At 33.2% G+C, this 11,514-nt stretch overlaps 3 protein-coding genes across 5 annotated transcripts; 2 read left to right on the top strand and 1 right to left on the bottom strand.

The window, feature by feature from the left end:
• The first annotated feature begins 1,030 nt into the window (after positions 1 to 1,030).
• Positions 1,031 to 3,749, top strand: LOC136781009 (transmembrane protein 184C). The gene is made up of 7 exons (XM_066739662.1): positions 1,031 to 1,370; positions 1,745 to 2,046; positions 2,105 to 2,141; positions 2,218 to 2,495; positions 2,578 to 2,784; positions 2,857 to 3,072; positions 3,144 to 3,749. Exons 2-7 carry the CDS (start codon positions 1,799 to 1,801, stop codon positions 3,454 to 3,456), a joined length of 1,299 nt encoding a protein of 432 aa, XP_066595759.1. The 5' UTR covers positions 1,031 to 1,370; positions 1,745 to 1,798; the 3' UTR covers positions 3,457 to 3,749.
• Positions 3,750 to 4,004: 255 nt separating this feature from the next.
• On the bottom strand, positions 4,005 to 5,633 carry LOC136781014 (uncharacterized). 3 transcript variants are annotated; one of them, XM_066739670.1, is made up of 5 exons: positions 5,523 to 5,633; positions 5,208 to 5,432; positions 4,957 to 5,128; positions 4,753 to 4,884; positions 4,005 to 4,388 (listed from the first exon to the last, which is right to left on the bottom strand). In XM_066739670.1, the coding sequence occupies exons 2-5, from the start codon at positions 5,330 to 5,332 to the stop codon at positions 4,128 to 4,130; spliced, it is 690 nt and encodes a 229-aa protein (XP_066595767.1). In that variant the 5' UTR covers positions 5,333 to 5,432; positions 5,523 to 5,633; the 3' UTR covers positions 4,005 to 4,127. The 3 variants fall into 3 exon arrangements, with proteins under 3 accessions (XP_066595767.1, XP_066595766.1, XP_066595768.1); XM_066739669.1 differs by having other exon boundaries at positions 5,208 to 5,553; XM_066739671.1 differs by lacking the exon at positions 4,005 to 4,388 and adding an exon at positions 4,400 to 4,584 and having other exon boundaries at positions 5,208 to 5,560.
• A 424-nt stretch (positions 5,634 to 6,057) lies between these two features.
• On the top strand, positions 6,058 to 11,427 carry LOC136780997 (ribonucleoside-diphosphate reductase large subunit-like). Its single transcript, XM_066739636.1, has 10 exons — positions 6,058 to 6,187; positions 6,256 to 6,674; positions 6,798 to 6,886; positions 7,002 to 7,179; positions 7,264 to 7,627; positions 7,706 to 8,173; positions 8,253 to 8,641; positions 8,715 to 8,902; positions 8,980 to 9,477; positions 9,555 to 11,427. Exons 2-10 carry the CDS (start codon positions 6,638 to 6,640, stop codon positions 9,807 to 9,809), a joined length of 2,466 nt encoding a protein of 821 aa, XP_066595733.1. The 5' UTR covers positions 6,058 to 6,187; positions 6,256 to 6,637; the 3' UTR covers positions 9,810 to 11,427.
• Positions 11,428 to 11,514: the final 87 nt, after the last annotated feature.

Raw genomic sequence — 11,514 nt, 5'->3', positions numbered from 1 at the left:
TATATATATATATATATATATAGTAGCCGCTTAAGACACACCCCAGAACTTAGATATAATAATTCCTTTACTTCCGTAGAGGGATATCAATTTTTTACACGAGACTTCTATTAATATAAATAGATAAGAATTTTACAAGGAGCTATGCAAAAAGTTGATATCTCTTACTGCAATCTATAATTTATTGATTAAACTTTATTCTACGAAATATACATTGATTATACTAAATTATAATTGTTGGAATTACAATGTATGTGATAATTATCATTACAGGTAAAAAAAATAATAAGACGATTAATAAGCACAACTCAAAATAGGGTATTTATTTCCTTTTCATTTCGAATATAAATTTCTCCATTAGAATCACTACTTGTGACGAGATGAGTAAAAACTCAAGGGTGTGCGAAATGAAGTTGCATAAGCCATCTTGAAAATGTTTAGCTATATATATATTATATCATATTGTGAGTAAATCAATAATATTATAAAGCATGATTGTCCTGAACGAAAATAAAAATTCACGGAGCTATTCGCTCCGTGCAGTTGCAGTACATGTGCAGTGTGCACCAGTGGCTTAGTGTGCAACTGTGCTGTACACATTATACAATGTAGATTGTGGGTGGACCAGTGCGACCTGCAGTGTCCAGTGATCAAGTGTGCACACGCACACCATGCACACTGCACACAGCCCACACACTGGTCACCCCCCTGCCCCTGCCACACACACAAGCACACTGCCATTACTGGCCAGTGCCCACTGCCCAGTGGTGCCCAGTACTATGTACTACTGCCACCAGTGTACAACTTTTTAACTGCCGTAACTGGTGTCGGCGCCGACAGGTGGCGCTATCAGCATGGTCAGTCAGTTCAGAATCAGGATTCAGGCTGACAGTTAAACTATTTAATATATCTAATCTGAAGTTAGCGTCTTTCTGCGAAAAAAAATATCTTTCTGCAATCTTATAGGGCAATTCTGTTAACTCTTCACCGACAAATTTTGGTATATCTATTGCATATTTTTCACATTGCTGAGAAAGCGGTGGTAATGGGTTTGCATTGTTTGCAAGCAGGTGGAACTACACTACATGTGTGAGAAACACAGTGAGAAAACTGTCTGATCTGGATTCCGTTCTGTGGGTTTTGTGTTCACTAATATGGAAAGATGCATAAATGTCAAAATAATTTAAGAAGAAATAGTGTTTGCTTTTAAATATTTTTCTCTACATTACGACTTGATGTGTCCATACAATAGTATGGACTTTGACAATTTACTTTGATTAGTAAATGAGCTTATCTGAAGAATTTACGTCTTACAGATTTTAACTGCTGATATATACTAACGTGCATAGTAAAGCATCTTTTGCACGAGGGTTAGTAAAGCATATCTTTTCTGTCATTATCAGCTGATTCATGCTTTCAGTCATCCAATTTGTCTCTTTATTTAAATCTCGTATTTTCATAAGAATCAGTACATTCTTGTGTTGAGCATGGCAGAGTATATTGCTCTCAAACTAAATAAAGTGACATTGGAAGTAAGATTTGGAAATTCCATATAATAATTGCTAAATATACAAATATCAATATCTCTAATTTTTTAGTTGTCAAATTAAATATTTTATAATTTCATTAATTAAGTTACATAGTTATAAATTAACAATAATTTGCTTTTTAAACAAAACAAAAGTATTTCTCACAGCTATGAATATGGTGAAAAATTTTATTAACAGCAAGTTTCATATTACAGATTTCAGATACTTCTATTTAAAAAGTATGTAATGCATTGAGATTTGACAGAGCAATGGCTAGAATTTGTCAGCATTGGAGGTTATGGATTTTACCAGTTCTAACCATTGTCTATGCTCTTATTATTATCATCTTTGTGCCAATATTATTAACAAATTCTATAAAGAATGGTTTAAAAAAGCAGGATCAAGGTGCGCTTGTTGGAGGCGCATTTGTATTACTAGCCTTACCAATTGCCTTTTATGAAATAATTCAACATATGATATATTATACCAAGCCTGAATTGCAAAAATATATCATTAGGTAAACTGATTTACTCACTACAATAATCTTTGTTATTTACAAAATTATTAATTTTTAGGATACTATGGATGGTGCCTATATATGCAATGAATGCAGTAAGATACATAGTTATATACATTTATATCAATTTTCTTTAACATAAAAATAAACTGACATTTCTGTATTTAATAGTGGCTAGGTTTAGTTTATCCTGAAGGAAGCATATATGTGGATACTATGAGAGAATGCTATGAAGCTTATGTTATATACAATTTCATGATGTACTTGCTAGCTTATTTAAATGCAGATCATCAGTTAGAGCATAGATTAGAATTATCACCTCAAATTCATCATATGTTTCCGTTATGCTGTTTACCAGATTGGGAAATGGGACATGAATTTGTACACATGTGTAAGCATGGAATTTTGCAGTATACTGCAGTAAGAGGAATATCCACTTTAGTTTCTTTGTAAGTATTAAAAGTCTTAAGTATATTCATAATGTGAATATTATTTTGAATATTAATCAAATATCTTGAATGCTTTTTATAGTATATGTGCATTAAATGGAGTTTATGGCGAAGGAGAGTTCAGAGGAGATGTAGCTTTTCCATATATGATAGCAATAAATAATATTTCTCAGTTCATTGCCATGTACTGCTTGGTACTATTTTATCGTGCCAATGCTGAGGCATTGAAGCCAATGAAACCAGTTGGTAAATTTTTATGTATTAAAGCTGTAGTATTTTTTTCATTTTTGTAAGTATACATTTTTTTGTGTTATATTCACTTTGAACTCAATTATATCAGCTGACTTATTTTTGCTTACAGTCAAGGTGTAATCATTGCAATGCTGGTATACTTTGATGTAATATCTAGCATATTTGATACTGACAATACGGATGATGTAAGAAAGATTTCTTCTAAGCTACAAGATTTTTTGATTTGTATAGAAATGTTCCTAGCTGCAGTGGCTCATCACTACAGTTTCAGCTACAAGCCTTTTGTAAATTTAACTCAAACTCAAGCATGGTGGGATGCTTTTAGGTAATTAGATTAAACTACCCATTAAAGAATTCATTATTCAAATAAAATGATTTTTATTGCTATTCTTTTAGAGCAATGTGGGATGTTTCTGATGTGCACAGTGATCTTAAAGAGCACTTGGGTGTGGTTAGCTCATCTTTAAGCCGAAGGATTCGTGGTCGTAGTAATTATCAGCAACCCTTTTGCAGTGCTAATGAACGTACCTCGCTTTTATTACCAGAAACTACAGCTCCAGCAGCAAGTAAAAGTGCTCCTGCCTGTTCCTTTTCTGATTACAATTCTGCTGGAATTGACCCATGTAATATATCTTCAACGGATTGTGATTGTGGCTCTATTGAACCATTATGTACAAGTACGCAGGATAACAGCCCAGTTAATACGTAATTAAATATTATATATTTTTATTATACTTTTATTTCTCTATATATTAGTCTTTTAACAATTTTCGTTAAATGAAGATTTTCCTTGTCAATTCCAGTTAAAATTGTTTGACTTGTAACTTCTTGTTACTACTTTTAACAAGCACTCATTCTTTCACAAAAACCTTTTAATTGTCAATACCGACGATAATTATTTTATTCGTTCACTATATTTTAAATAGAACATGTTTTAAATAAAATAATTTAGCTTCTTTAATTCATTAGTCTAAAATCTTTTATCAAAGATATATCACCAAAAATGTACATATTCTATTTGCATATATAAAATGAAATATCACATCCTTCTATTTATATTACAAAATGTACAAAAGTTAAATACCAATAAAAACCATTATCTAACTCTACCTTGTATAATTTTATTATAGTCTCATTATAATGCAGTTTTTTGGTATTTTCTAATCTTTGTACTTAAATAGAATTCCATAATAAAATGTTATCAAAGAGTAATTATTTTCTAGATAATCTACTTTCAATTATATTATTAATAAATTTTGTAAATATTAAGTGAAATTAAAGATTAAATTATAAATAGCTTTATTTTGCAATTTATTAATCAACTATCTACAAAAAGGTATTTACTAGTGCATAAATTTCTTGAATTTATCATCTATACTATTAAATATTTTCTTCTTCTCCTAATCTTTTTCTTAACAACTCTTGTTCTCTCTCAAAACTTTTCTTTGCAATTGCATATTCCATATTTTTTAACGATTCTATTTCAGCGGTAAAGACGCAAAAAACTACAATTGCTTGAAAAGCACTTAAATTTATAAGTCTTGATATATTTGGTTTGAAAAGTAATCTCCATAATGTAGAAGCAGTCTCTTTATAATTACGATAATATGGTAATTTCATTGTCCCATAACCATATGCTGCCTAAAAAAAGGTCTTTTTAAAAAAGTATTATATATATGCCTTTTTAACCTTTAACTACTGAGATAGTAGCCTGACAGGTTTAGCTGGAATTAACTAATTAATTTATTATTTGACTTTTTACTGCCATCTTTATATTTTTGCTTATTGCATTCTTTAACCATTCTGTTATTCCTTGATTTTGATTTATTTAAAAAACCTAGTATGAGATAGAAGATATTATATCCAATATTGTTTAATATTAAATGTAAAACAGTTGTAATTACAGAATTACTTTATGGTAGTATGATACACAATTCTAGTTATGTTGGTAAATTAATAAGTCAGTAGTCAAAGGTTACAAGTTAAATAGATTAAAATTACTTACAATATAATTTAATACTGCCATACTGACTGTAGGCAAACAAATACCAACAGCAAATTGAAGTGCTAATGCTCTAGTACAAATGCAAGCTGGACACATATACTTATCAGCTATAACAAGCGGTGTTTCTATTAACTGTAAAAGAGAAGTATAATGTAATAAAATAATATAGATTGACAGCTGAAATGAAAACATATTTTACTATGCCTTTTCAAATTGATAATAAATAACATTTGGTGCTGGAAGTAAACCAGCTAAAAAGATACTGCTAGCATTGTAACCTTGCAATTTCAATGAACGTCTTAAAGGTGTGAACATAAACACTGCAGTTGTAGTAGCAGCTGCTGAGATGAAGAGCCCTCCATACTTGAGGGCAAATCTTTAATGAATATGATATTTAAATGTAATCCAAATAATAAAACTACACGTTTTAAGAATACACATTCAACAATACATACACATCCCTTTGTGGTTTCCAGGCTCTTATCAAAGTACGATGCCTTTCATATGCTTCTTCGGGAGATGCAATAATAATAGCTCCTTTAGGCACTTGATCTATAGATTTAGCATATCCTACAGGCATATTGGCTTTTACATTTAATTTAATGCTTTTTATTAAGATTATAACCTTACTTTTTCGTATAAATAAATTACTTTATCGATGTATAAATCTGTTACAAATTCTTAAAACATACAATTCTTTGAATGAAAACGAATTTATTTAAAGTAGTGGGTTAGGTCTATTTAAAAAAATTAGATGAATAAAAACTAACGTTTCTAAAATGTAAGCATCAGCATCAGCAGTAATCAGAACTGACTTAGAAAACATTAATTTTCATAAAAATTGATATCACTCTAAACGGCCATCTTTATCACCGTTCGGCGCGCCATCTACACGGAAAATAAAAAGTGGTAACTTCTACTCGAGTGTCGACTGTCGAGCAACTTGATGAGCCTAGTAGAGGAGAGGCGCTCAAGTTGCTTTTACTTTCAGACTCGAGTTGTTTTTACTATTAGGCTCGAGTGGTATCTAAAATTCTAAGCATTTAAGGATCGATTCCACAAGCCTTGTTTAAACTGGATTAAGTTAATTATGCTATATTCTATGTGACATAAAATATAGCAAAATTAACTTAATCCAGATCAAAAAAGGCTTGTGGAACCGGGCCTAATTGTCTCATTTGATGAGAATGGTATAGAGACCGTGCACACTAACACAATGGCAGTGAGATAAGAATGTATATTGGTGTATATGCATACTATCAGCGTAAACTATCGGTCAATTTTCGCAGTTTTTGAGTGTAATTTATTTATACGTATACAGTTATACATTGACACTTCGCTATCATTGTGTTGGTGTGCACGGTCTCTATAATCTACTCGAGTGTCCGGTAAAGACTACCAAACTCATGAGTAGAAATAACTAATCTTCTAGAAGGTAGATTTAGGCGATTTAGCGGATTTAGTTATGAGTAGGAAGCTGTTACTACCACTTTTTATTTTCAGTGTAGAGCACGTTCACGTGGAGATGCAGCGCTATTTGGCGCTATACTGCTTTTGACTGAAATATTTGTGCGTGCGCAGTAGCATTGGTTGTTCTCCGTGAACGCGCCCTATAGTAAGAGAGTTGCGGCTGGTTCCGAGTTCCGACTGGTTCCGACCAGTTCCGACACTCGCGACTGGTTAGTGGTTGCGACTGGTTGCGACACTTGCGACCAGTTGCGACGGTTGCAACAGGCGACTTGCGATAGCGAATAGCTGCTCAAGTTACTGTGCTGTTTCGCGCCAAAAGTACCCGTTCGGCGTTCACAATAGTTCACGTGACGCCGTCGCTTCATAATTTGAAGGTATTTTAGTTGATTCCAAATTAACTTCTAATCGTCAAAAAATGTCTGAATATGAGAAGATGTACGTAATAAAGCGAGGTGAGTGATCAGATTCATAGATGTATCGTGTAAAGTAGATTAAATTCTTTTGGGAATTATAATTTTCGTGTTTGTTAAGACCAATTACAAAGAAAAGTTTTAATCAATTTCAATTATTTTCAGATGGACGAAAAGAAGTGGTTCGTTTTGACAAAATTACCACAAGGATTCAAAAATTATGTTATAATTTAAATATGGACTATATAGATCCTGTAAGGCTATTTTTGTTTAGTTTATTTATCCTAGTCAATCATTATATACTTATTAAAAATTAAGGAAATAATTCATTCTTAGCTATTATATATTTCTGTATCTTTTTTTTTTCAGTCTGCTATTACAATTCGTGTCATAAATGGATTATATTCTGGGGTAACAACTGTAGAGCTGGATAATCTTGCTGCTGAGACTGCAGCTACTATGACAACTAAACATCCCGATTATGGCATATTAGGTGCCAGAATAGCAGTCTCCAATTTGCATAAGGAAACAAAAAAATCCTTTAGTGGTATGATACCCTCTGCTCTTAATAATATTTATATTTATCTCCAAATATAAAACCTATGAAAATGTTACTTTTTCTTTAATTTAGAGGTAATGCTAGACTTATATAATGTAAGAGATCCACAAACAAATCATCCCAGGCCAATGCTCAGTGATGAATACCATAACATTATTCAAGAAAATGCAGAAAAATTAAACTCTGCTATTGTATATGACAGAGATTTTAGGTACAATTACTTTGGATTCAAAACATTAGAGAGAAGCTATTTACTTAAAATAAATAAGAAAGTAGTTGAGAGACCTCAGCATATGCTGATGAGAGTTTCAGTTGGGATTCATGGAAAAGATATTGACAAGGCAATTGAGACATATAATTTAATGTCTGAAAGATATTTCACTCATGCTTCGCCAACCCTTTTTTCTGCTTGCACAGGCAGACAACAAATGTCTAGGTAATGTATTTTTTTATAAAATTTTCAATACTGTATTGTTTTTAATATAACTAAAATTAATAAATCAAATTATTTTAGTTGTTTCCTTTTAACCACGAATGAAGACAGTATGGAAGGAATATATGACACAGCGAAAAGATGCTCTCTTATCAGTAAATCTGCAGGTGGAATTGGATTAAATATTCATTGCCTTCGTGCTAAAGGTACTCCTATTAATGGGACTGGAGGAGAATGCATAGGCATTGTTCAAAAGATCAGAATATTCAATAATATTGCTCGCTATGTGGACCAAGGAGGAAACAAAAGACCTGGAGCGTTTGCCATTTATTTAGAACCATGGCATGCAGATATATTCGAATTTTTAGATATGAAAAAGAACACTGGCAAAGAAGAGAATCGTGCTAGAGAGTTATTTTATGCATTATGGATTCCAGATCTATTTATGCAGCGAGTCTTAGATGATGGTGTATGGACTTTAATGTGTCCCCATGAATCGCCTGGTCTCGATAACGTATGGGGTGAAGAATTCGAGAAATTGTACACTCGGTAAACACAAATTTGACTGATTATACAATGTTATTGATAATATATCAGATATTTAAAACAAGTTTTCTCAAATCTTTAGGTATGAGAGCGAAAATTGTTTTAAACGTCAAGTACAGGCAAGAGATTTATGGACAGCTATTCTTATATCTCAGGTTGAAACTGGAACTCCTTACATGCTTTACAAAGATCATTGTAATCGTAAATCGAACCAGCAAAATCTCGGTACAATAAAATGCAGCAATTTGTGCACCGAGATCGTACAATACTCTAGTCCCGATGAAGTAGCGGTATGTAATTTAGCTTCGATTGCAGTAAATATGTTTGTTGATGTCAAAAAAAAAGTCTTTGATTTTGAAAAATTAAAGACAATCACTAAAGTGGTAACAAAAAATTTAGATAAGGTTATTGATGTAAATTATTATCCTATCCCTGAAGCAAAGAGATCCAATCTAAGGCACAGACCTATTGGTAAGATTTTAAAATTTATAATATTGATCATTATCATGTGCAAAGCAATATCTATGTGATGAATGGGTTGCAGGAATTGGAATTCAAGGATTAGCCGATGCGTTTTTATTAATGCGATATCCATTTGAAAGCGAGGAAGCTCAAAAGCTAAACATACAGATTTTTGAGACACTTTACTATGGTGCTTTGGAGGCGAGTTGTGAAATTTCGAAGGAAAAGGGTCCCTACGATTCGTACAAAGGTAGCCCAGTCAGTAAAGGAGTACGTTTCGGTTATTTTATTTTGTTTTTATTGAAATTTATATTGTCGATAATATTTATAATACATATTATTTGCAGATCTTACAATATGATATGTGGAACGTCACACCAACCGACTTGTGGGATTGGGCAGCACTGAAAGAGAAAATTGCTAAATACGGTGTTAGAAATTCCCTGCTGATTGCCCCAATGCCAACTGCATCCACTGCACAGATTTTGGGAAATAACGAATCTATTGAACCTTACACTAGTAACATCTACACTAGACGAGTACTATCGGGAGAATTTCAAGTTGTCAACCATCACTTGTTAAAAGATCTGACCGATCAAAATTTGTGGGATCCGGATATGAAAAACGAAATAATTGCAAATAATGGTTCCATACAAAATATTACTAGTATACCAGACAACCTGAAGGCCCTTTACAAAACCGTTTGGGAGATTAAACAAAAGGTAGTCCTCAAAATGGCAGCAGATCGCGGAGCTTTCATAGATCAGTCACAATCTATGAACGTCCACCTAGCTCAACCAACTACGGAGCAACTTACATCCATGCATTTTTATGGATGGCAAATGGTATACAAATATTCATTTTATGTGCGTGTGTATGTGTAAGGGAGAGGGGGAAATTGAAGAATTTTGAATGATTATAGGGATTGAAGACCGGTATGTACTATTTAAGGACAAAACCAGCAGCGAACGCTATACAATTTACCGTGGATAAATCAAAATTGATGAAAGTGTCAAAAGTATCTCCGAAGAAATCAACAATTTCTGAAAATGGCGTTAATAATAGTCCAGTAAACACAGCTATGACAAGAAATGGGAATGGAAGTGTTGATGAGGATGAAATTATTCTTGCGTGCTCACGTGAAAACGGTGATGCTTGTATGGCATGCGGTTCTTAGTCGTGTAGTGTGATAATTAATGTTACGCTTTGAACTTAAATGCTTTAATATTTCAAATATTTCTAAAAAAAACAAACTCTCTAAGCTGAGTATTTAATATTAAAGAATTATTATTTTTATACGAAGTTTTAAACCCTGTATAAACTTTATTTTAAATAAATGCGACTTGTATGTTATGATGGTCTCCCATTTCATTCCTAACATTATTTCTGCTTATTTGATATGAGAAATAAACAAATTTGATCGAAGTTTGCAATGTTTGTAATTATTTCGCACTGCCATCGTTGTAAGTTTTTATTTAGAGGCTAATGATTCGATTTTTTTGCTTCAATAGCACTAATTAGTATTGGTATTTAGCAGAAATGAGATGTGGTGAACTGGTGAAGCTAGATTGGATATCGACTAACGAAATTGCAGTCAGCTGCTGGTTGACAACGCAACGTCATGTTGCCGATAGTGAGAGGATTACTACTTTTGGGGGGCGCTTTCTACTCAACTCTTTGTTACTATACTGGTGGGAGAAAAAATAGAGAGTACTGCAAATATCGCCTCTGCTCACCATTGTTGTAGGCGGCATAATCCATTATGACCATCCGGCACTGACTCTACCATCCTTATAATAAAATGGTTTATAGCATATGAGATTGGAGCACAAATGGTGAGAATATTGGGAATCACAGTGGAAAGACAAAAATCTTAAGCTTAGCGCATCACATCACAGATGCTACGCGTTGCTGAAATCGGTCTGACCCTTGAGTTTGATCTTCGTTAATGTGTAGTTTTTTGCTTCCAAGTTATTTATTAAATTTAAAAGACGTTATGCTTTATGAGTGAGTACATCAGTTTGACTATAGACAAATCCTCAATGATTTCTTAAGACTGTTATACTGGTGTGGCAGGAATACTTTCTCACGGAGCCTACCTTGTCTTGATTAGAGAGCAATTATAGATCACATTTTGACTTCGCTTGTGCAGACTAGTATGGAGGTCAATAAAAGCAAATATACTCTGGGCAGAGGCCCTTTAATGATGACACTACCTAGGTCATTAGGTATAGACAACTGTTCAGGTTTCTTAGAAACGGCAACTCGGAGACCTTGACGCGATTGGCGGACGAATGCCGACTGACATCAGTGTCCATAGGTTTCCTTCCTTTTCTTTATTTCTTACCTATCCATATAGCCATTTTGAGAGCTATGTTGCCTTTGAGTCCATTGAATAATGCGGGGACGTTAATTCAATAACATTTCAGCTTAGTTGAGCTCGTACTTTCTAGGCAAAAAAGTATATACTAAACCAAAAGACGAAGAAAAAGATTCGAATCCCTACAATACACTACCAAGTACAAAGTGTTGTTTGCTGAAACATTTCCCAATCACACAATTTGTCGCATTATACAACTGTAATGGCATGCATAGTAATAAATATGAAGTAGCAGGGATTCCTCCCACTACACGGACGAGGAAAATGTATGTGTGGGGTGATTCCTACCAGTATGAACAAGTAAACCACTGATTAAAGCGATATAGAATAATTTGAAAAAAAAAAATTTATTGCTGTACACGGACACTTTCTCATTATATCACCTTTGGGCGTAAAAATTGAAGAAAAGTGGTACGCAAGATGGGTGATTCAACAAAACCAAAGACTCGGTAAAACAGTTATCTAATAAAATAAAAGAGGGACGTCTCGTAGAGAATACGAG

This window comes from Prorops nasuta, unplaced genomic scaffold, assembly GCF_024137725.1.
Source record: "Prorops nasuta isolate Cenicafe-Biocafe unplaced genomic scaffold, Cenicafe_Pnas_1.2 PNAS00021, whole genome shotgun sequence".
Lineage (NCBI taxonomy): Eukaryota > Metazoa > Arthropoda > Insecta > Hymenoptera > Bethylidae > Prorops > Prorops nasuta.
This window is presented reverse-complemented; position numbering and strand designations above follow the sequence as displayed.